We start from the raw sequence: 26,405 nt of genomic DNA, 5'->3' as shown, positions 1-26,405 counted from the left end.
AATAATAATAATAATACTAGCAATCGCTAACATTTACACTGTGCTTACTGTGTGCTAAGCACTTTACAATTATAATCTCATTTGATCCTTACCACAACCCTGGGAGGCAGGTACTATTATTATCACCATTTTACAGATGAGGAAACTGAGGCAAGCAGAGGTTAAGTGACTTGCCCAGGGTCAGAAAGCTAGTGAGTATCTGAGGCCGGATTTGAACTTGCTCTTCCTAACTCCAGGCCTGCCACCGAGTTGCCCTAGAGAGGTTTAAGAGATTGTTCATAGACATGCACCACCTAGAGAATGCTTTGTTTCAAGGCCAAAGGAAACCTCTAAACCATTTTAGGTTTATTCCTTTCTTGAAAGAGAGACAAATCTACCTCTTTAAGGAGGTATAACCCAAGTCTGGGGAATTTAAAAGGAAGTACCTGTGGAGGCTTCAACAGAAAGGGGCTCAGTGCGATAACCTCCCATCACACCAGTGATGGTGATTTTGTAAGGGGTAGCTGGCTTGAGCCCTGTCACTTCCAGAGAGTTCAGTACACTAGCCACAGTGAGATTGTGCATTTCTTCAGGGTGATTAACTTCTTGCACCCAAATGACAATGTTTTCGTAGGGCCCATTTGCCGTGGTCCAATTGAGCGTGAAGGCATCCCAGGTAATTTCTGAAACTGTTAAGCTTCTGAGCTTAGGTGCCTCCTCTAAATAAGGACAGAGAGCTAGTTAGTTACTCAAATTTGAAAAGTCATTGAAAGCAACTAGGGCATGGTCTACTAGGGACCATTTTTTTCTGCATGTACTCCATGTTTCTGTTTTGAAAGCACTCTTAAAGGGAAATGATATCATGAACGTGAAAGCAACAGTGTCAGTATTTAAATGTTAAGTTGTATCTGCTGTTATGAAATGCTGGGATATAAATACAACATGGAATTTAAAACAGAACAAAAAAACTAATGATTGGGTGCGATTTAAAGGGTCACAGGATCCATTTGACCTCAACTTCTCTTCTAATGCTGGTCCTGTGACCCCAAATAAGCAGCTGACTTTAGGTAATAGATAATACTTTATGTTTTCAGTGGAAAACAGAGATTTTTCTCTCAGCAAAAGTAAAATAGTTATAGTACAATTGGGAGAGAGCTTTGGCTTCTCTTTAGGAAGATAAATAGGTTTCCCAAAGGTGATGGTAGGAAACTGAGAAGAAAACACCAATACAAGAAAAAGCCATGGGATGGAAAGAGAACAGGTGGAGCTCTTGATTATCTGATGATTATGGAGAAGAGAAAGTTCCATCCCAAAGTTTGACTATGGTCTTGTTTCAAAGTGGAACCTGAGGAAGACCCTAAAACTTTGGACATCTCCCCCATCTGTCCTAGTTATAGACTGATTTGTGACTATATGATTGGAATGGGCAATTCTGAGAACAGGTACCTGTGGTGGCTTCAGCGGAAAGGGGTTCAGTGGTGTAGTTCCTGCTCACGCCACATAAGGTAATAGTGTAAGGGGTTTCAGCTTGGAGGCCAAGAACATCAACAGACTGAAGTCTGCCAGATACCGTGAGATTCTGGGCTTCCTCCAAATTGTTAGCCTCCTGCACCTTAATAACAAAGATCTCATAGGCCCCATCAGCCGCAGTCCAGTTGAGTCTGAGGGAATCCCAGCTAACCTTGGTCACTGTGAGGTTCCCCAGCTCTGGAACCTCTTCTGAAGAAGGATAGAGAATTATTGAGTTAATGAAATGGCAAATCCACACAAGCCCAAGAATTCAGGTGAGATAGGATGCTGGTTTTTTCTAAGACTGAACAAGTCTGCTTTTTTCCTGCTGATCCTCAACATACAATCATCAGCAAGATTTAAGCACTCTGTAAGTGCTGGCATTAAAAGATCCTGCTTTCTTACCAGCAATTGGAACTGAAAGACTTTTATGATTTGCTTACAACTCCCATTCTGGGTAGATAAATAGTGCAGACTTTTGTGTTTTCGTTGCTTCTATCTCACCTCCCTGCTCTTAGAACCCCCTGAAGGCTTTTTCCTTAAATTAGAAATTGTCTTAAACTCTTTGTGTAGCCTGAGCCCCTCCCCTTTGAGACTGATCTTGAGTCATGCCTTGGGGCAGAAAGCTGCCCCATTTTTGAAGAGGAGGAGGAACATATGTAATTTTATAGTAAGTTACTGGTAATTCTGACTATCCTAAATTCTCCAAATAAGGGAACATTAGAAAGGGGAGAGAAAGTAGAGATAATTCACTGAAGGTCACTCAATTTTGGGCATAACTCAAAGATGTGGAGCACAATTCAGAGAACTTCGGGTCCACATAATCCCAAATCAGGGGTTGTCCTTTAAAAATAAAAGCAAAGAATGTTAAGTGGATTAGTGAGTGAGTCCCGGATACCTGTGGTGGCTTGAATAGAAAGAGGGTGTGTGCTAAAGCCCCGAATCACCCCATGGATGGTGATTCTATAAAGGGTGGCAGGTGTGAGCCCAGTCACATGCACAGATCTCAGTCCTCCTGGGATGGTAAGATTCTGGTTAGCCTCTTGCACCTGAATGACAAAGTTCTCATAGTCCCCATCAGTGGTGGTCCAGTTGAGTCTGAGAGAATCCCAGCTAACTTCTGTCACGGTTAACTCTGCCAGCTTGGGAGTTTCTTCTGAAGAAAAATAGATAGTTAGCTTAGTACTCAAATTGCAAACCAAAAGTGAACATTATCTGATCCATTCAAGGAGGTTTTTAACATTACGTTCAGGGGAACACAATTCATTGCAATTATTTTGTTTGCCTTTGGTGATAAACTTTCATATCATGGCTTCCTAAAAAGAGTTTAGCAGTGTAACAAGTTGGGTGAGGATTGAGATGAGCAACTGGTTTCCTAGCTGGAGGGAACTACTCCTTATTGCAATCACATGTGTAAATTTAATACTATAACTCCCTCTACAAAGAAGACAGTAAATTACTGAGTGGTAAATGTTATATATCCTTAAAGGATGGGGGATTGGTGAAGAAGCCACATTTTCAATGTTGGTCCCATCTGATCAACCTGAGTTCTTCGATAGAACTTCAGATAGTTCTTAGATGGAAGTTGCCAGAGATACACTTGTCAAAAAAGAGAAGGACTAAATAGGTTGGGTTGATAAGTAAAAAAGTACCTGTAGAGGTTTCAGTAGTAAGGGGACTTGTTCTGTAGGCCTGAATCACCCCATAGATGATGATTCTATAGGGGGTGGCAGCTTGGAGGCCTGTGATATTCACAGCTCTCAGGCTGCCAGACACTGTGAGATTCTGAACCTCTTCCAACTTGTTAGCCTCCTGCACCTGAATGACAAAATTATCATAAGCTCCATCTGCTGCCATCCAGTTGAGTTTGAAGGCATCCCAGCTAACATCTGTCACGGCAAGGTTTCCGAAATCTGGTGCCTCCTCTGAAGAAGGACAGAAAGTCAAGCAGTTAAACAATTAACAAAGGCATCTTGAAGTAGAGAAATCAGAAAACAGGATACTATGGGTACTTTCCCATATGGAAACCATTTCATCTGAATGAGTGAATGGATCAATCAAACCTAACTTTTCTGCCTATGCGTGTGATATTTTTGTTTCTCTATGCCTTGAAAGGGGAAAAAATATTTAGATGAAACTGAAGATTTTGGGTTGGGATTTTGTTAATGGTCATGATATCTTTATATGAGTATTGAAAATTTAGAATATTTTCTAGGCATAGTTACCCTAAAGACACAGTGGCTCATTGATATGCAAGTGACTCTGGGTTTTCAAAGCCAATGCCAAAGGAGTATAAGCTTGGCCAAGTCTTCTCAAGCTAGAAGGCTTTAGCTTCCTGGCTCACAGAGGCATATCTATTCTTCAAGGACCAGTCTTGAGAAAGGCTGATTCCCAGGAGCTTAGCTACTAACTTATCAAGGATATTTTTGAGGCCATGGTGATTTATAGAGATCTCTACTATGGCATAGGAGGGTTGCAATCTATTACTACAAGGATAATAATAATAATAATAATAATAATAATAACAACAATACTACTACTACTACTACTACTACTACTACTACTACTACTACTACTAATAATAATAATACCTGACATCTACATAATGCTTAGTATATGTCAGGCACTGTGCTAGGTGCTTTACAATTATTATTTAATTTGATCCTCACAACAACCCTGGCAAGGAGGTACTGTTGTACTGAGATAAGGGGAGGTTAAGTGACTTGCCCAGGATCGCACAGATGGAGTAGGTGTCCAAAGTCAGATTTAATAGCTAGCATTTATATAACACTTTAAAATTTGCATGCCCTTATATATGTTATCTCATTTGAACTTCCTTATACCCCTGTGAGGTAGGTGTTGTTATTAATCACCTTTTGGAGACAAGGAAACCAGCTGAAAGAGATTAAGTGATATATCCACAGTTGCACAATTAGTAAGTGGCTGAGGATGAATTTGAACTCAGGTCTTCCTAATTCCAAGTCCAATTCTCTAACCACTTTGACTCTTAGTGGCTTCATCAAGAAATGAATAAATCCTTTAAAAGTTAAAGCATTATTAATCTAAAACAGCAAAAGCTCTGGACTTTTCATGTTTTGGCAAATGTCTTTTTCTCAGCTCAAGCACAAGGTCTTTCCTATTTTGCCAGGAATTCAGTCTATTATATTTTCTTCTATATTTTGAAGCCATCAGGTTTTTGAATCCCTTTCTTTCCTTTCCTATCATCCACAATGTTTCTATCTCATGCTGTCCCCTTGTCTGAGGATTTTTAAGAGCATCTGAGTTTCAGACAAATTTATAAGAACTATGCCCAGCTTGGACCACTTGCTCCACATTGCCATTGAGATGAGGGCTAAGCTGATACCATTAAGCAAGCTGAGGGAAGAAAGGGGAACTTTTTGCCATAGAACAACCAGAAAGGTCTCCTACTAGCTTGCAGTGGGGTCTTAGGCACAGAAAAAAAGCCTGTTATGTGTCTTAGCCTTAATGTTCCATTTTCATTCACCTGGGAAGCACACAGTCAGGAAGTATCATTGTAAGACCTCATTAACTCAGAATCCACTAATAGAGTGATCATTTTCCAGAGACAGAGCTCAAGAGAGTGTGCCACCTATGAAGACAGGACTTGCTGAGGAAATTTATAATGTAAACAAGATTGGAGGAGGCACCTTTAAATCATTCAAGAAAATATTTTTAAAAAATAGACTATCACAAAATTTCTGCTAATTACAAATGAGTCTCATCTATTTCAATTCAATAAGCATTTATTAGGGCTCTGAGCCTTCAACAAGAAAAAACAACAATTTCAATTAAGGTGCCTACTTTGAAAGAATTAAAGCAACCTTTCTGTGTGTTGTAGTTCTGATTTTAACTTAACTGAGGGCAAGGGAAATGGGTTGGGCAGAGGTCTTTGCTGCAGTTAGATGAGACTAGCCAGCTCTTTATTATATTATCTCTTTCTATGCAGGGACATGCATGCTTAATATTGAAACATAACTGTACTCTTTCCAGTTTTTTCACCTCTACTCTCCCTCCTTACCCCTAAAGTACACAATATAGCTAAAAGTTAGCCCTCCACCAGTCTCTGTGTAGAAATAAACACTAATAATTATAACATTTACATTGCAATTTAATGTTTGCATTTTATATATCTTATCTCATTTGATCCTCATAAGAGCCACATGAGGGAGGTGCTATTATTATCCCCATTTTATAGGTGGGAAAACTGAGGCTATGGGACATTATGTGACTTGCCCAAGGTCACACAGCTAGAAAGTATCAGGCAGGATTATGATCTCAGACTTTCTTGACTCCATGGACAACACTTCATCCATTATACCAACTGAATGCATTATTATGAAATCCCCAGTATGAATGATGCCATTTAGTTTGAAAGGGAAAAAAGAAAAAAGAGGAGAGATAGTGGTCCTTAAGCCTCCTTGGAGACCACTGGAATGGGCAGACTCTGTAGCTGTCACAGGCAGCAAAGCTCACTTTAAAGTATTTATAATGTGAAATGTGTACTTTTGACTCTTGGCTACATGTCTCTCTATGCTTATACACTGCTTTCAATGGTGTGAGAAGGTCCCTGGGTAAAATAAAAATCAGAGTAGGGATGGTTCCATGCAAAATTGTGAACTAGCTAAGTATGAGTCCTCCTATCCCACTCCTAATTTTAGTTTCTTCCTCACTCTCTTCTAATCTGTCCCCTAACAAAACCTGATCTCAGGAGTGAGGCAAGAGCGGTATGGACTGGAGGGAAGAACACTGGATTTAGAAGTCAGAAGAACTAGATTTGAAACCAGGCTTAGCTGGTTCCTGACTCTTTGACTTTAGGCAAAACCCCCAAAACTTCCTGGACTTCAATTTATTCATTTTGGAAAATAAGGATGCTAGAGTAGATGATCTCATAGGTCCCTACCACCCCTAAAGTCAATGAATCATCCATAACTTCATGTAAATTGAGAGTAAAGTCTTCTGGGGCAAGGGCCAGGTCATTTATCTTTTTTATCTTCCCTAGATCCCAGCATAAGATATTGAGCATAGTAGGAGCTTAATAAACGTTAGATAACTAAAGTCAGTGTGGTCTCCTTCCTGGCAGAATTTGCATTTTAAGACTTCGTTCTCAGTAATGGATTTGGTGCCTGTTAAAGGAATTTTACTTATTTGAATAGATCTCTTTGTTACTAGGCAGGAAAAAATCTCTGTCCCTGAAGAGATTAGTGGAGAAGTCGGACATTTCTATTCCTGGTGGACAATGTCTTTCTTACTGTCACTTTTCCATATCCAAATTGCCTTGTGTAGTAATGCCAAGTCTCCCTTTATATGAATGAGTAGAGTATAAGGACTTACTTCTCATGATATACCATTCTACAGTGTCTACAGGATTTCATGGATATGGGCACTGTTGCAACCAGGGCATACCTCTTCCCTTCCTTCTTAGTCTGTGTAATGCTTGATCATTTCCTTCTGTAAATCTGCCAAAGAACAGATCTATTCAATGTGCTAGAGACTTTCCTTTGGTTGTTTTGATATTTTGTGGAATCCACAAAATAATAAAAGCTTCCTTTTGGTATAAAGGCAGCTCTAGTTTTGCTAAGATTATTCTAGTGAAGTGCAAGCTCTAACAGATCTGACAAAGTTGAAAGGGCTTTGAGGTTTGCTGTTGTGTGGTTTGCCGTTGTGACTCAAACAATGTTTGCTGTTCAATAACTCTTAATGATAGTAACATGATTTCCTTAAAACTTGTGAACTTCTCTTTTCATATAGAAATCAATAGGAAGCAGAGAGAGACCTTGAGAAAGACTAAGAGATAGATGGAAAGATAGAAACGTAAACAGAGAGAGAGACAGAGACAGAGGCAAATAGAGAGAGAGAGAGTAAAATAAACAGAAAGAAACAGAGAAAGGCCAACAGACAGGTACATAACAACAAAGAAACTGAGACAGAAAGACAAAGAAATAGAGGCAAAACCACAGAGAGAATTAAACCTATTAGTTATATTACCTGTGTAAGAACACTGTGTAAGTTTAGGTTTAAATTCTATTCCCCTTAACACCAAAAAACGGAGACTTATATTTTTTGCCACATAGATTATCTCAAAAGGAACTCCAGATAGAAATCCCAAAGAAACCTGATTTGTAAAATAAGGATATCAGACTATTTGATTTTCAGGTTCCTTTTTCCCACTTTAAATCCTATGGTTTTATATAACAGCAGAATCCTTGCCATTTTCAAAACAAATAGAAAAACAAGAAGCATATAATCCAATAAGACAAAGATTGGTATAAATATAAAAAGTCATTTAGTGTTAGTGAGAACTGGAATTTATCTGTTTCTTGTGCCTGTCTATTATTCTGAGCCTTCTCAGAAGTAGGCAATTTTTGCTTGGCAATGACTTAATGGTTTGGAAGCCACCCTATCATTGGCCTTTCAGAACAATAAAAAATGGTTATGTAACTCATCATGTACCAGCCTGAAGAACTCCATTACATAGCAGTGATGGTTGAGGAGGTATAAGCAAGTAGGATGAGGTGCTGGAAAGACCTACAGAGCAAATGGCAGAGGAAAGGGTGAAAGGTATAGAAAAGTAAATAAAACTATAGTAAAATCAGATGAATAATTAAAAAAACTAAGAAGAAGTACTACAGAAAGGGAGAGATGGCAAGATGGTTAATTTAAGCAAAAAGGCAGATAACATTGAGGTAACTAACGGAGTGATGTTCAGCCCAGTGATAATGAGCAACAGATAATATCCTGGATGGGGGAAAGACAAACATGTCTAGGGTATCAACATTCCAGTCATGAATCACATATCTGTGTGCTTCCTACCCTCTGGTCAAAATGTTTCTATTGTGTTGTATGGTTCTTTAACAATGGACTGCTTGGCATTTCTCAATGAAAAGGGCCTTTCTTGGGGACTTTCCTGAAAGGTTTTTCTACAGTTTTGTATTACTTTATGGGCAATATGGGTTGGGGTGAGATGTCTAAGTTCTATAATGCTACATTTGCCCTTTAGGGAATCTATAGTCTTAATAGAACCATTCTTAAGAACTCTCCCTTAATTGTGAGAACTGACTTTAACTTCTCTTCCCTCACCAATGGCTGGCTAGCTGAGAAGAACTAGCATTCTCTCAGCTAAAGAAAGAAAGGATAGTATCCCTGCACTGTGAGGAGTGAAGAATTTGAAAAACACAGGGGGACATGGAAAACACCTGTAGGAAATGAGGCAAAGTATAAGAAATAGGACCAGGAAAACAACATACACAATGAGTTTAACAACATAAATGGAAAGCACAACATCAAAATCTACAAAAGGAAAACTGATGCTAGGGAATGGAAATTCCCAAAGTTGCTTCTGAAGAAGAGATATGGGAATGTACCAATGCACCTCCTTCACTTCTATGAAGAGGTTGGGGTGGAACACCACCTACACTGTAAGACTTGATTAATGTGTTGGCTAATTTTACGGAACTAGTTTCCTCCTCCTTTTTCTTTCTTTTTTATTTTTTTGTTATAAGGAATGGTTCTCTGAATGGGAAAGGGGGAGAGACATAGGAGGAATAAAGGTGATGTTAAAAACAAAGGATATCAATAAACTTTTTAAAGAAAGAAAATCATAGCAGTCCATCATAAATAAATAAGTCAATCAAAAATAAATAGAAAGAAAGAAAACTTAGATCTGAGTTCATAATCCACCTCAGACACTTATTACCTGTGTGACTCTTGGTAAGTCATTTAATCTCTCTGTTACCCTGGTTTCCTCATCTATAAAATTAGAGGGTTGTACTAGAAAGCTTCTGAAGTCCCTCCCAGATCCAACTCTATGACCCTATCATGTTATGATCTTGTAAAAGGATCACTTTCAGCGGACAATAATAGTATACAGCAAGAGGGAGAGCTCTTGAGAATTCATAAGGCCTACTAAAATTCGGAGGGTAGATTAGACCACCTTGACTTCTTTCTCTTATGAGACTCTGGGGGGGCAGAGGGAGGCACTGAGAAAATGAACTGGGAGGAAGAAGAACTTCAGTCTGTTGTCCTCCCCTACTATTTGACCCAGCCCCAAAAAAGGGTCAGAGGAATAACAGAACGGAATAGTTTTGGTGGTCTGTACCAGTTGGGCATCCTTTAATCTCGGTACAGGCAAAAAAGACACCCCCACTTAATAGACTCCAGTAGCTCCCCATCACCTGTAGGATAAAATAAATACAAAATCCTTTGGCATTCAAAGTCCTTTATAACCTAACCCTGACTCCTCTACCTTTCCAGTTATCTTAGGTTTTATATCCCTGCTATCCAGTGATACTGGCCTCTGTGCTGTTCTTAGAACAAAACACTCATTTCCCTCCTTTAGGCATGATCATAATTGACAGATCCCCACATCCAGAATTCTCTCCCTCCTCACCTATTTGTCTTGGCTTCCTTAGATTTCCTCCAAAATCTCAGCTAAAATTAAATCTTCTACAAGAAATCTTTCCTGATTCCCCTTAATTCTAATGCTTTCCCTCTGAGGTCATTTCCAATTTATCCCATCTATAGCTTGTTTGTACATTGATGTTTCATGTTGTCTCCCCCCACCAGAATGAGTTCTGTGAAAGCTTTTCTTTGTATCTCTAGTGTGCTTAGAACAATGCCTAGCACATAGTAGGTACTTCATGTCAAGTCATGACTGACTTTCTGTTTTGGTAATGGAGGCAACCCATTGCAGTGCCCATAAAAATTGCTGGGATGTCATGGCAGAACCATGTATCTAAAGGGTGGATGCTGACACAGTGTTTCTACTCTGTCTCCTGCTTTATTTGCAGATATCATCCATTACTACTATCTCCAGCAAGGTTGATATTATGCTTGTCAGAGAAGACTCCAGAATGTGAAAAATTCCTGGCTAAGGAACATACTTGAGCTCTGGGTATGACCTGCCACCTTAAACTCCTCCATTGTTAGTGGACGGATTAGTTGTGTTGGTTTCTATTGTGAGCTGTTTTAGGCATATTCAGAAATAAATATTGTCCTTCCCTATCTTTTAAGGTAGTTAAGAGTAATTTTGACAGCAAAGACATGGTAGGGGGACAGGGTGCATGGACAACTTGACCTTGAGAGGGCACGTTCTGTGTGGGCACAGGCTGTCCTTCCTGCTTGGGTTGCCCTCTCTCTTGTTGCCTCTGGCCTACAGAAATTCCTAGGTCACTTCAAAGCTCAGTTCCAGGGCTCTTTCTAACATGAGGCCTTTTATGATCTCCTGTAGTTTTCATTGTTTCCCACTCTGTTTCCCTAGGTGATGCAGTGGATAGATCACTGGGCTTAGAATCATGAAGACTCCTCTTTCTGAGTTCAAATCTGGCCTCAGACACTTCCTAGCTATGTCACCCTGGGCAAGTCAATTAACCCCTGTCTCAGTTCCTCATCTGTAAAATGAGCTGGAGAAGGAAATGGCAAACCGCTCCAGTATCTTTGCCAAGAAAACCCCAAATGGGATCATGGAGAAATGGACATGATGGAGCAGCGGCAACAAACTCCATTTCCCTAATTTACTTCGCATTTGCTTTGTCTACAATTTATATTGACTTCCCAGTGCACAGGTTATTTTGTTAGTCCCTTGAGGACAGGGACCATTTTGTCATTGCCCTTGCATTCCTAGCACCTAGCATAGTGCCTAGCACATAGTAGGCTCTTACTGAATGCTTGCTAAATTGAAATTGATCAGGCATGCCTAGGTAGGGTAGGTCCTCTGACACATGCTTCCTTGTCAGAGTGTCAGTTCACTATTGGTTTTACAGTTCATGGATTATACCCAGACCAGACTGTCTTGATGTAATCATTACATCAAATTAATAAAGCAATTCACAGTTACATGGACAGGTGTGTTATTTCTCAGTTTAGAAACCTGCTACCCCAGAACGCTGAAATCAGGAGAAACAATTCTACTGTCAAGGTATTTATATTCAACTACTGATTATTTACTTTTCTGGGTAAAATATCAAAATCTTTTGCTATTTTCTCTTTTCCTGCATCATCATCATCATCATCATCATCATCATCATCATCATCATAAACCTTTATATGGAGCTTAAAGGCTTTCAAAACACTTTACACATACTCCTTCTCCCCGCATCTGAGTCTCACAACAATCCTAAGAAGATAATACTGATATTATTGTTCCATTTTACAGCTGAGGAAACTTGGGTTCAGTGAGATAACATATTTTGCCCAAGGTCACATATTCATGTGGAAGGAAGTGAAGGTGAGAAGAGAGCTTAGGTCTCTCTGGACTGCAAAGTCTCACACTTTCTGAGTATTCTATACTATCTTTATCTTTTCTCATCTTTTGCTTTTTTCCCTCATTTTCTTTTTCATTCTCTTGACTTATTTTATTTCTCCCCACTCTTCTCATTCTTTCACCTTCATCCTCCTGTAAGCTTTTATAGGCCAGGGAACATATGGTCTTCTACTTTTGTATCTGCCAAAGCACCTTGCCTGTGTTCAAGAAATGTCCATTGATTTCTGCCCATCTCATGCCCATTCCTCTGAACACCTTAAGCCTACCAGCAGGGTGATGAGAGGCTCAGATCAGTACAGACACCTTGTCTCCTTTTCAGCAAGTCTGCTAAAAGGCCTGGGAGGAAATGGGGTTGGAACTATTGATTAAAATGGAATTTGGAGTTATCTCGAGGTTTCCATCATTCACACTTAATAGAAAACTAAATCAGCTTTTTAATAGGTTTCCAAAGGGAAACAATAGATGCTGTGGATTATTATTTTTTCTTTTCACTCTTTTAGTCAGGTTCATTGATCAGCAAAATCACAGCCCAAATCCTTAACAGTGTGCTTAGAAAGGGAAGGAGAAACAGTGTAGTAGAAAAGGATCTTAGCCAAAACTTCTACCATACTCTAAATAATGGAAAGCAATCTGTTATAGCAAGCCTGAGTTTAAGAGGCCAAGTCACCGAAAAATTACAGTCAGGAAGGAGCATTCGGGATGTGAAAAGGACTTGAACTTTCCTTCTGCCCTGAAGGATGATTAATTAATATATCAAAATAGACATGATTCCTTTTAAACAAATAATGATGAGTTACTATGTGAATGAAAGTACTATATTAAAATAGTGCCTTCAGGATTTTAAAAAGCTGGCTAAAAGTAAGAGTGCCAGTAAGAAATGAATAGAGAGTAACTTTAGGCATCCATCTTGTGTTCCTATTCAACAAGCCTCTTCTCCTGGCTCTGCTGAGGTCTAGGGTCTTCTACAACGAGGATGGAGAGCTGATGGGGCTTACTATTTTTGCAAAGACAGTCAGTCAGCATTTATTAAATGTCTGCTAAGTTCTAGGCACTGTGCTAAGTACTGATGATACAAAGAAAGGCATAAAACAATCCCTGCTCTCAAGAAGTTTATGTCTACTGGGGGAGTGGGGATAGGCAAATAAAAAAACAAAAACCACCCAACCAAAAAAAAAAAAAGCCCAGAACAGGGAAAGGGTTCTTGTAGAAGGTGGACTTTCAGCTGAGACTAGAAGGAAGCCAGGAAATCTAGGAGACAGAGATGAGGAGGGAGAGTGTTCCAGGCATGACAGACAGCCAGGGAAGACGCTCAGAGTTGGAAGACGTCTTGTGAGAGGAACAGTTAAGGAGGCCAGTGTTGCTGACTCCGAGTCTGTGGAGGAGAGTAAGGCAGATTGGAGTAAGAAAGAAGTAAGGGGAGTAAGAAGGCTGGAAAGGGAGGAAGGAACCAGTTAAAACAACAAGCTGTGTTATGTTTAATTCTGGGCCTACAGAGACATGCATTCTATCACCCTCTTTCCCTCTGTACCCTTCTTCCTTTCTCTTCCCACTTCTGTTTCTCTCTCACTGTCTCTCTCTCTCTCTCTCTCACACACAGCAGTTGTTAAAATAAGAGAGGAAAATAAGAATGGAGATATGAGGATGGATGTGTGTGTGTGTGTGTGTGTGTGTGTGTACGTGGTTCTATGTGTGTTTAGCTAATTTTGGGGTTCTCCCTATTTCAAATAAGGCTTAGTGTCTCTGAGTTTAAGTCTTTCAATCTCTACTATATTAAGATTGTTCCCTAGTCTGAAAGGGACTTTTGAGACTATTGATTTATAGGATCAAAGATTTAGAGCTAGAAGGGACCTCAGAGGCCATCTAGTTCAACTGAAATTATATATAGAAAATACTTTTCAGATTTTAAGCACTTTATCAGCATCAGTCATTATTATTATTCTTTAGAGATGAAGAAACTGAGGCCCAGGGAAGGTGAGCAATTTATCTAAGATCATGTGGGTAGTAAGCCTCAGAGTTTTGAACCCAAGTCCTCTGATTCCAAAGCCAATAAGAATGAGGAGACTGAGTACCAGAGGAGGTAAAGGAATGTAGCCCTGGTCATCAAGGTAGCACCAAGGTAGGGCTGCAACATGGACCCAAGTCCTCAGCCTCCACAGCCTATGCTTACTCCATTACACTAAACTGTCTCCCCTTTATTATCTTTTTTAACTTAAAAATGACCCTGGAACAAGGTCTTGAAGCTCCCACAGGCCAAACTATACTTAGAAAGCAATTCCGGATATTGCTCCCTAGATAAGTAAGTGGGATGCTAGCCCAGCAATGCTAAAAGCCGACACATTTCCTGTCTAATTCACACAAATCTGTCAGCAGGCTCCTTTGGATCTAGCCACCTTCCTATCCCCTGCTTTCTGGTAATTCAAACCTTCTCCATCCTTTAAGAATACCCTCAAGTTGCTTCGTTTACAAGGAGCCTTCTCTTATTTCATTCATCTACACTGATTTTCTTCTATTGGATCACAGGATAAGAGAACACAGAGCAGGAAGGGACCTCAGAGATTATCTCAGTATAGCTGCCTTCCCTCTCCCTCATTCTGGAGATGAAGGAACTGTGGAACAGACAGGCAGAAAGGACTTGCTTAAAGTCATAGAGGTACTAAACAGCAGAGCTTAACTTTGAATCCAGGTCTTCCAACGCCAAATCTAGTGCCCCTTCTACAATACCATGCTTTCTTTTTTTTAACTTTCCTTAGCCTTATTTATACCAAGTATTTTGCCTTTTGCAATGCACTGTCTTATGTTGTACTCATTCATGATAAGTGTTGTGTGCTTGTCTTGCTGCCTCAATGGGACTATAAGTTGAAAGTCCAGGGACCAAATAACTAAATGATCACCTATTTTACACCAGGTACTATAACACACCCCTTCTGCCACAGCCTTTAGTCTGTCATTAAATGCACAGTAGGACCTCAATAAGCCTAACCTGGATTACATTAAAAATGAAAACCTAGTATCATTAAAACTTTGAAGACAATGGTATATTCTAATTTGGGAGGAACATTTGCATTGTCCATATAGAAATCACTAGTCTCTGGTTTTTATAATTTAATATGCTTCAACATTTTTGTCATTACTGGTGAAATGTGTCAGCAATAGCAGGGAGTAATGTGGTTTTGAAATGACTAACCTAGAAAAAAACTGGCCTCATCTTTTTAACCATTGAGGGAGGGATTAAAAGTAAAAGGCAGTTACAGAAGGCTTAGGACCATATACATCTCTGTTATGATGATCTTGGAGAGAAGAAAGGAATCTGCAATGAGAACAGAGGCAGGAAAAAAGATATCCAGAGGATTACCACCAACCTCTTGGGCCTCCTTAAAAAGAGAGAGAAAGAGAATTTTAAAAAGCAATTAATATATGACTGCTTGGGAGAGGAAAGAAAAATGAGGAATCATTAGAAACTTTTGAAAATGACACATTAAAAATATAATATGAGGTAGTATATTTCCTGAGAAAGCAATAATTAATGTAAAGTGGTTCATTTAAAAAGCCATTGATACCAAAGGAAAGAAAAAAAATAAGGTTAAGGGTATGGAATATGACTAATTTGCTCTCAGTATAGTTTGTATAATGGAGAAGAAAGAACTTTTCAAATCCTCTTAATAAAATTGAAAATCCTCAGGCTCTTGGAGATGGGAGAGAATTTGTGTGAATTGAAGAGCTTACACAGAACCTTGCCATGACTCACCCGTTGAACCTTTCACACGGGCTGGTTTGCTCTTGTGCCGTCCTTTCTCAACCACGAGGTGGATGGCATACTCAGTGCCAGGATCCAGACCTCTGACAACATAAGAAGTGGTGTCTGCTGGTAACTGGACTTCCTTCTGCTGTCCTGTAGAAGAGCTGTATGTCAGGCGGTAGCGGTCAAACTTGGCTAGAGGTCGTTTCCAGAGCAGGGGCAAGGTGGTTTCTGTAGGCTCTGAAATCTGAAGGTCCTTCGGGGCATCCATATCTGTAGGAGAGATGTAAGAGCACTAATCAAACCTTCTGTTATTGAGAAGCTGCTTTGGATTGAATCTATTTGCCATACCATCCATCGGTTATTCCTCCCAGTATTCTCTAGATAGAAGTACTTAAGCTGGTAGGGAAATAGGAGAATCAATCAATCAATTAATCCCAAAACATGTGTTTGTTTTTCAGTCATATCTGACTCTTCATGACCCCATTTGGGTTTTCTTGGCAAAGATACTAGAGTGGTTTGCCATTTCCTTCTTCAGCTCATTTTACAAAAAAGGAACTGAGGCAAATGGGGTTAAGTGACTTGCCCAGGGTCACACAGTTACTACGTGTCTAAGGCCAGATTTGAACTTAACAAGATGAGTCTTCCTTACTTCAGGCCTAGCACTCTACCTATTGTGCCACCTAGCTGGCCCAAAACATTTATTAAGTACATACTAGGTGTAAGGCACTGAGCAGCCATTTGTTAAGTGCTTACTATATGCTAGAAACTGGAGGTTCTTAAGTTCCTACTAAGTGCTAAGCACCATGCTGACATTTCTTAAATGTCTGCTATGCTCTAGTCTTTGTGTTAGGTGCTGGGCATACAAGCACAAAAAATGAAAACAATCCCTACTTGCAATGAGCTTACATTCTAGTGGAAAAGGAACTGTCTTATTCAGATGAAAGATTCAGAGGGAAAACAAAACAAAACAAGGAAACAAAGTTACTTGTCTTAAAGAGTCAAACAATAATCTACTGAGGGAAAGATTGTCATTTAAAAAAATAAAAAGAAAGAATATAAATGTGACTATCATGTCATCATATCATAGTGGAAATAGACCTCCACTAAAATTTTATTTTGATGTCTCCTTGGGGTGTTAAGGTGATCCTATGCACTCAAAGGCTTTGCTAATGGAGACAAGCTTGGGCCTATCCTCCCAAATTGGACAGTTTCTAAGAACAGGCCTCAGGAGAGGCTCTCTCTGCTGTCCAGGGGCCCTCTTAGCTAAGGGTGGAGCAGAGGGCTAGCTACCACCTGATTTATTTTGGTGGAGGGCAGGGATGAATAGTAAATTAAAAAAAAATTACTAAGATTTGGAGGGGATGGAATGTGTATCTACAGACGAGGAGTGCTGGACCTGCAGTTACAAGATTTGGGTCTGAGTCCTGACAGGCCTTAGGAAAAACTTTTTACCCCCCTGGGGATATCTACTCACACTCATAAATTAGAGATAATAATACCTGCATTAACCATAGGCAATAACTTGCATCACAGAGGGTTTGGAGGAATGTACTTACCAAACCCTAAAGGGCTATAGAAATATGTATGGGTTGTCACCACCCCTCCTTACCTGTGGCAGCATTGATGGTAGCGGGATTGCTTTCTTTATCATCCTTCACCGCTGATACTCCAATGCCATATTCAGTTCCAGGCCTCAGACCTGAGAGAGAAAGGAGAGAGTCACAAATCAGCTTGAGGTTAGGGCAAGCATTCAGAAGGTAATTCAAGCAGTCCTGAGCAAGCCCTGAGTCAATGAAGTGTTATTTGCAGGGCTCATAGTGGCACAGACAGGAATTGATGGTTGATGAAAGGGACCTCAGAGACCTCCTAGTCTAATCCTCACCTTTGTAGATGAGGAAACTGAGGCGTAGGGTGATTATATGACTTGCCCAAGATCCTGGAGGTAGTCTTTGACAGGTGAGATTTGAACTCCATATTCTCTACTTCAGAGAAGTCATTTAAATGTCCTTTAAACAGGACCACACTAAGCTGGAAACGCTTTGCATCTGGGTGCAGTGACAGGCTGTGAGCCTACTCTAGAAGGACCATCCTTGCTCTGGTGTCCTCAACAGAGGCTTGCCCACCAGGTGATGCGTTTCTTTTTCTGACTGCAAATTATATGCTAAGCATGGAAAGCATGTGATCTGCACCTGGGGAGAGGACACCTTCATTGGGGTAATCACAGATCCTGGAGATTGTTTGTCCTGGGAGATTTAGCCATTTCCCAACATCTGTGATAATTAAGAAATGCCTTAAATTCTGTTTTACAAAGTAAATACCATCTCCTAAGCAAAATGTGCTACATTAATGGGATGGGATGGTACTATGTGGTAAGAAATGATGAATATGGAGAACAGAGAAAAACATCAGAAGACTTATATGAACTAATACAGAGTAAAGTTAGCAGAACCAGCAAAACAATATACCCAGTGACTATGACAATGCAAATGGAGAAAATAAAAATCAAAACTGAATGCTGTGACTATGCTGGGCTCTGCAGAAGAGAGATGAGAATGGACCCCTGCTTTGTATACAAAGGTAAGGGACTATGTCCTTGATTTTTGATTAATTGTGCCCCCCCCCTTCTACAATTCTTCGTTTTGAGGGATAGGCCACAGAGTTATTGGGGAAAGTTAGATATGTTGGGTAACAAAGGTGATTTTTTTTAAAAAATAGCAATATTTATTGTGATTTATAGGGAAACCAGCCCCCCAGTTGACCTTTGGGAACTCTTTGATAGTTTGAGTGCTTAAACCTCAAGTAATCAGAGCCACCTATTTCTCTACCAAATGCTGAGGAATAAAGCAGCATGCAAACATACTCCATCACATTGCCAAGTTGTTCTTCCTAGAGGTAGAGCCTCTTCCAGGAAGTTGCTCTCACCTGTGAGTGTGGTTTTGGTCGTGGCCTGTTTGCTCTTGGGCACCTCGACCTCTGCATGATCTCCTCCAGAAATGGGGGCAAACTTGATCCGATAATTGTCGATGTTAGCTTTGCCATTCTTCCATTCTAAGGTAATGCTATTGTCAGTCTGGGAGATGCGTTTTAGATTCCGAGGGGCATCCAGACCTGGGAAAGGGAAGGAATTTTGTTATTAAAAATGTTACATCTAAGAAGGTAAAATCCAACTCAACATACATTTTTTGGGCTCCTACCATATTTAGTGCTGTGATGGACACAAGATTCAGAGAAAACATGGGCACTGCCTTCATGGAATTTACAATTTAGCCTTTTCATTTTATTTTAGGGTAAGAAGATAATTTAGTTTTTGCTGGTAGAAACTAAGGTCAATGGTCCAATCTGCTATTGTTGTGAGTGACTTTAGTTACCTGTTACAAAAGTTTCTTTGGCTGGGTTGCTTGACATATCTCCTCTTCGAGAGATAAGGGACACCTCATATTCTGTATCAGGTTTCAGGTTTCCAATGGAGTACTGGTTGTCATCATGAGTGAGATCAATAGTTGTTCTGTCACCTGGAACATCTTTGATACCATATGAGAGTTCGATGCCATCGATTTCAGCTAAGGGCTTAGACCAGCTGATAGAGCAGTAGTGTCTGTGACATCTTTTACATCTATCTGGCTAGGAGCATCCAGACCTGAAGACACAGACGGAAATATGTATAAAGGTAATCAACATCCAGGGATTAGCAGCAGTGTAGAGACAGGGCATTTGAAGCCATGAAACAATTTAGCTGTCTAGAGAAGGACATTATAATTTATGTATACATACATATTTTTTAAATCATTAAATCTTGCACAAAATCCTACTTTGATGCCTCATCATGGAGGGGCAGCAACCTTTGGTTGTTGAAGCCAATGCCAACACAGAATAACCTGCAGTAGTTTTACCATGTTGGAAAGGGTCCAGGTAAGGCCCTGGTAACATATTGAGGCTCTCTTCCAAGGACTATCCTAGTACATATGGAGAGGTGCATTAACAATAGGTTTTTAACTGGTATTTGGAGGAGGGGAGGGTATGGTAATAGATGAAATGAAGAAAAATACAAAATGACCCTCCATCCAATGCAGCACCCACCATCCACTTCTGCAGTGATTGGTGACAGAATGGTACCAAAGGGGATAAAGCTATTAAGAATCACATAGTTTTTAGACCTTTAATAAACAGTAATTTGGCTGTTAGTACCCTGCTGTGGTTGTGTGAGATCCTTGTCCAGGGTCCAACACTGGGCACCCTGCTGGAGTAGGTGAATTAGCACTCTCGACATTTTTATTGTTTAGTAATTTGCATTGTGTCCATCTCTTTGTGACCCCATTTGGGATTTTCTTCGCTAAAAATTGGAGTAGTTTGCCATTTCCTTCTCCAGTTTATTTTGCAGATGTGTAAACTGAGGCACACAGGGTTAAGTGACTGGCCTAGGGTCATACAGCTATAAGTGCCTGAGGCTGGATTTGAACCAAGTTCTTTCTGACTCCAGACCCCATGCTCTGTCCACTGTGCCACCTAGCTGTCCTTACTATAAACAAAACCAGAAGAATAGACAAAGTTGAAGCAAAATGAAAAGATGGTTCCTGGGTGCTCCTTGGAGAGGCAAAAAAAAAACAAAAGAAGAAGAAGTTCATGGAGCAGGGCTTATTGTATTGCCAAAAGTAATGAGAGGCATTATTTAATGGAAAACTTAGGCATCATATATTATAATAGTAATGATAAATATTTTCAAAAAGACCATCAGAAAATTCAACTTAAGCATCAACATTAGCTGTGAGGATAAAATGGCAAAGAAATTCTGAGAAGAACTTGACAAAATCTAAAGCAATGTAAATTCTCATACTAGGTGCCTTCATCACAATGGAGGAAATAAGTGAAAGTAGGGAGTAATATATATATATATATATATGAAAGCATGGTTTAGGAAGAAGAAATGAAAAAAGGCCAAAAGCTTATACAAAAGGTTCACATTTCTTTATCACAAACATTTTCATTGGTGAAAAAAAAAAGCAAAGAAACAAAACAAAAAGAATTTGTAGGCACTGGATATGTAAGCACACACACACACACACACACACACACACACACACACACAAAACAAACACCATAAAGAATTAAATAGGCTGTTATATTTTAACAGACAGGAAAAGACTTGTTATTGATGTGGGTCTTATCTCTGAGTCAGCTATCTATGCACAACCTCATTAGAATTAAGATCAGAGTAGGTAAAAACAAGAATAAAGAATAGTTAGATGAAAATATATTGCATAGAGTTGAAATAATTTAACCTTGGGCTATTTAAGCAAGTAATTAAAACTCATAAATTAGAAATGGACAACAGGCATAATATAAAACTTACTATAATAATTTTATCCAGAAGTTTAACCAATGTAAATCAATTGCTGCAAGAACACCAAACGAGCCCAGAAAACACTTTAGTCAGCAAACATTTGACTAACTTTCCAAGCAAAGAGATGATAGCCAAAGGCAAAATGGAGTTAGAATATAAACTAATTTTTAAAATCTTATGAAGAAGAAAAAAAGGATGATTATGATCAGTATCACCTGATAATGTAGAAATGGTGGAAGGTAAAACCAGTTTAAAGAAAGCTTGGCAAGACATCCAATTAAGTGAAGTCATCCAGTGAATATTCAAAGATAAAAATGGGAGGAGGACCACAAAGAGAAAAATAATGGAAAAGATTTGAAAAAACAAACATTGTAACAAACTGTTTATTCTAGTAAGTACAATGGGATCTCTATATTTGGACTCTAACTTAACAGTTTGTTCTGGAGGAAGTAGAAATGGCAATACAGAGAACCAAGATGGGAAAAGCAGCTGTATTGGACCAAATATACAAAAAGAAGATTAATTCTGGAGATAATACAATTGTGATGATGCTGAGGGATCAGTATATGAATATGAAGGAAGGAAGATACTAAAGACTCTAAAAAAATTGGACCTTAGTAATACTAAAAAAATGACAGAAAGAACATTAGTACTTATCTACCAATATGCCTATTGACTATCTATACAAAATCTTTATGAAAATCATCTCTACATGAATCAAAGGCATCTTAGATGAGAGTATTAGTAGGGAACAAACAGTTGGGTTTTTTTGTTTGTTTTGTTTTGTTTTGTTTTTTTGCAAATGATAGACTATATCTTTACTATTTCACAATTAACTGAAAAACGTAGACTTTACAATCATGTTGTGCTTATTGCTTGTTGATTACACACACACACACACACACACACACACACACACATACATATTTATGATTTGGTAGAATAAAACACCATCTTCTTGGCCCTTCTACAGGGTTGTTTCCCATCTATACATCAAGATCATTCAAGATTACTTAGATGATATAACAATAGAAATAACCCTGTTCAATAACTCTCTTGATAATAAACATCATGCAAGCCAAATGTAGGCTTGTCAAAGGGATTTGTTACTGGGGTGGAGGAGATGGAACTTGGAGTTCAGGTCAAAGAGGGATTCCTTGCAGATGGTGAAATTTTCTGAATTTATGGATGACATTGTGCTTAAGGCATCAAACCCCGGATACTGCTGAGCTTCCTGGAAGAGGTCTATAATCCCTCAAAGTAGTCTAGCCAAGTGGATGAAGAATGTCTGTTTCTAAGATTTCAACATACAGTTGGATGGAGACCCTATAGAGCCTATCCAACAGTATGTAAATCTGAGACAGACAGTATATATGGACAACAAGTCGGGTCCAGTGCTAAACAGGAGGAGGGTAATGGATGGCTTTGCTTTAAGGAAGAGGCAAAGCTCTTTTACTCACTCTAAATTTCCCATGGAAGCAAAAAGTTCATTAAAAAAAAACCTAAGCTTCTATAAAACAGCAATATAATTGCCTCTAAAGAGCTAACAGTGAGAGAATGATAGAGAGAGCTATGATGACTATATGCCAGGATGCAACATAAGATCAGTGAAGAACTTTGAAGAACAGAAGCATAAGCTGTCATTAAGGAATTGTATAATAAAAAGAAAAAATAAATGACCTAGTCATGGATAACAAGGAGACAGCCAGAGCAGCTGATGGCATGGTGGATAGAGTGCTGGGCCTAGAATCAGGAAGATCTAAATTTAAATCTGGCCTCAGACACTTACTAGCTTGCAGGCATAGAGAAAAATGGGTTATGATCCGCATTGCTGGGGAAAGTCTAGAATTGATGAGATCACACATTTATTTGAATATTTGAGGAGTACACATTTAGTTTTGGAATAGACATTAGAGATCATTTAGCTCAATCAATTCATTTTACATGTGTGGAGACTAAAGCTTAGAGAAGTTAACTGATTTGTCCAAGGTCATACAAGTATTAAGTAGAAAGGCTGGGATTCTAGCGATGGTCTAGAAGGAGGCTTGGAGACAGTGGATTGCATTTTCTCTAGTGGCCAGCTCACCATAATGGCTATCATTGACTATCTCTGATCTGGGAAACTCAAATAAACATGGTGCATTCCTTTACTACTGTAACCCGATGACTCTCAAAGAAATGGCTTCATTTATAAGCAAAATATTCATTATATAGTGGTTGGAAACAGATGTTCAGGATATGAAATTGGAGACAGAATGAGAAGAAAAGAAACTAGCTGATTGGGATGAAAGACATATTCTGTTTTCTAAAGTTTAGGTGTGTTCAGATAGGCACAATTTAGAATTGAAGATGACTTAAAAGACATTGTAAGATTCAATTGAAAACCAGTTAGAGAATCATCATGTCTTATTTTGAAATTCTATTTGGGTTACTGTGAGCAAGCCACTTCCCCTTTGTGAGCCTCAGTTGCTTCACTATTAAGTACAGATAATGGTAAAGTTTAAGAAAATGTCAGCTGTCAATAATTTGACTTTTTAAGAATCCTTTTTTATTCTTAAGATTTGTGGGAACAGTGCTGGATTTGGAATCAGAAAATCTGGGTTCTAATCCTGTCTTTACTTCTTGCTACCTGTGTGAGCTTGTGCAAATCAAATTTATTTAAATATGTGAAACGAGAGGGTCAAATCTTTAAGGTCCCTTCCAGCCAGGGCTGTGCTGGAGCCATCTCCTACTTGGCTCTTAAGAGCTGATTGTCAAATTTTCAGTGTTAAGTATTTAAGCCTCAGAAATTGGCAAATACTATATACCACAGCTTGCTTCATCATTTTGTTTGTTGTCTAGATTCAAGAAAGTGACAGAGAAAATGGTAATAATGCAGACCACATTTAAAATATCCTGTGTACTTTTTTTTTCAGAGAGCTGGTTGCTAAAAATTTACCAGCATTCACTGCTTCTAACTCTAAATCTGTAACCTTATTAGTCAAAGTTCATAATATTTGCAAGAATACTGTGGGTGAGATAAGAAGGTAAAGCAGAGGTGACCCCTGAGCCCCACAGTTTATAAAATGGGTTAGAACTTAGTAGAGCAAGCCCAGTCTAGAAAACTACCTACAGAGCCATTGAGGGTAGGGGATTCATTGTTACACGGTGAGAAGGAGGTTGACTTAAAAACTGAAATGTATACATTTCCCAAATTTAGGCTGAGAAAGGTATAGGGTTCCCTGAAATTACATCATTCATATTGTCAGGGAAACTTCCCTGGAGCTGGGCAAGTATTCGGATGATCTCAGCCTATATCTTTTGTGGCCTAATGATTTCTCTTGTTAGTACCTGTCTTTTACCTACCACACGCAGATATTGCCAGAAAGGAGGAGAAAACCCTTGATTATTAAGAGCACATGCCTATTGATTTGCCTTGAGCTAAGCCAAATGGGGTGATATCAGATAGAAGCTTTTCTTTCTTGTCATCAGTCAACAACAGTACAAGCCTTTGCAGCTACCCCCTGTCAATGAGATTCAATAGACTAGTGGTTAGTTCACATGTTAGATCAAGGGTTCTTTCAGGTCAGTAGCTGCACAAGATGTGCTGAATGAGATCCTAGTAAAACATGTTTGTATGTGCGTATAATATAGATAGATATGTATGTGTGTGCATATGTACACACATATTAGCTAACATTTATTTAGCATTTTAAGGTTTACAAATATATTCTTTTAATTGATCCTCACAATTACTTTATGAGATAGGTACTATTATTATCTCTATTTTACAAATGAGGAGGCTGATATAGCTCAAGTAACCTATCCAAAGTCAGAAAGCTAGTAATTATCCAATGTAGGATTTGAACTTAGATCATCCTAGCTACAAGTCCAGCACTCTATCCAGAGTGCCATCTAGCTGCCTTAATCCCCTTGTTATGAAAATGGTCTGGTTGCTGAGGCTGAAAAAATAAATCCCCTCACAGATCCTTTATGATGAAGAACCTCTCTGGACCTAGCTCTAATGGTCCTCAAGCAATAGACCTTTTCTGGGCCCAGATTTGCCGGGCCCAGACTTTCCAAATTTGTAGGACCCTACCAGAGCTTGGACTAAACCAAAACATCTTGAGGCACTAGAAGATGACTTCAATTAAACAATACATATCCACTATATATGTATATATAGTATATATAATATTTGTATAAACATGAATGCATGTGTTAGTTATATATGAATATATTTTATATATAACATGTGTATATATATTTGTGCATGTGTGTATGTATGCATGTGTGTGTGTGTGTATATATATATATATTATGTATATATATATATATATATATATATATGTATATCTATACCTATATCACTTCTTAGTTCACCACTGTCAGATTCATTTCTATACAAAATATGAGATGTGCATTTCTATATAGTGGAAGAGATGAACACTACTTAAACCCATGAACATTAAATTTGACTGAACTTCAACTCAATTGAAAAGAGAACTTAACTGAGTGTTAAGAGACCTGGACTTTACCTCTGGTTGTGCCAATAACTGTGTAGCTTTGGCCAGTCATTTCCCCTCTCTGGGCTCATCTTTCAATGAGGGGGTTAGATGAGATGATCTCTAAGGTCTCTTCTATCTCTGACACTCCACAGTTTACTTAGGGATCTGTAGAAGTCCTTCAGCTAGGTTTGTGTGACTAGGCCTATGAAGTATACCCTAAACAAGTGATTTTTACAATGAGGTATTTGGGGGATGCCCAGGACCCACCTGAGAAGTCTATCCCTTGGAATCCCTATTATCCCCTTCGATATGCCTCATAACTATTTCCAGGGCCCTATTATCATAACTTTCTTGTATAAGGCCTTGTAATCATCAAAAGAATGTGATGGAGATCATATAATTTCATAGATCCTACTTAGCACATGGTGCCTACTATCTCCTGGAATTAATATGAAGGATATTCTCAGTACTAAGACTAATACTCACGTGTGGTTGTTATTTTCTTCAGGCCAGGGCCACGGGTGTTGTTTTTCACGATATGCAGAGATATCTCATACTCCTGTCCTGGAGCCAAGCCAGTCTGTCTGTAAGTTGTTTCTGGCCTCCTCAAGCTTTTGGTGATTTCTTCTCCATCATCTTTATTCTGAAAACCAAAAAGAACTCGGTGATGAGTGCAGTAACATAAAGTTGCATTTGAATGTACCACTCACTTCTGAAGAAAAAGTTTCTCATCCACCAGTTAGGCAAAAAATATGTGTCCTTCTTTTCCCAAGAGATGGATGCTTCAAATGAGACATTTGGGGAGTAACTGTCTTTTGAAAACCTTCACATTTCTTCTTTTCTTTGCAGGGCATGTAATTCAGGCCTTTGGGATTTATGTGGAGCCAAGATATCATTATCCCTGTGGTGATGCTTTCCATATGTTTATCCTCTCTTTATGCCCTATAGTCAGTCCCACAGAGCCAAATTCAACATAAGAGGAGGACTCAGTTCTCTTATTTATTTTAACAGTAAAATAAAGAGTGCCCTCACAATACACATGTGATGTTAGTTTCTGCATCCTTCTCCTTAAAT

General features: G+C 39.0%; 1 protein-coding gene across 1 annotated transcript in view; it reads right to left on the bottom strand.

The window, feature by feature from the left end:
* TNC (tenascin C) overlaps positions 1 to 26,405 on the bottom strand; it is a 114,666-nt gene that overhangs the window by 42,875 nt on the left and 45,386 nt on the right. Inside the window, 10 exon segments of the mRNA XM_078150181.1 lie at positions 426 to 698; positions 1,426 to 1,698; positions 2,387 to 2,644; positions 3,141 to 3,413; positions 15,513 to 15,776; positions 17,116 to 17,205; positions 18,429 to 18,614; positions 18,875 to 19,090; positions 19,093 to 19,143; positions 25,818 to 25,974. Of these exon segments, the coding sequence (XP_078006307.1) occupies positions 426 to 698; positions 1,426 to 1,698; positions 2,387 to 2,644; positions 3,141 to 3,413; positions 15,513 to 15,776; positions 17,116 to 17,205; positions 18,429 to 18,614; positions 18,875 to 19,090; positions 19,093 to 19,143; positions 25,818 to 25,974 (2,041 nt within the window).

This window comes from Phascolarctos cinereus, unplaced genomic scaffold, assembly GCF_003287225.1.
Source record: "Phascolarctos cinereus isolate Bilbo 61053 unplaced genomic scaffold, phaCin_HiC Scaffold_2;HRSCAF=192, whole genome shotgun sequence".
Lineage (NCBI taxonomy): Eukaryota > Metazoa > Chordata > Mammalia > Diprotodontia > Phascolarctidae > Phascolarctos > Phascolarctos cinereus.
This window is presented reverse-complemented; position numbering and strand designations above follow the sequence as displayed.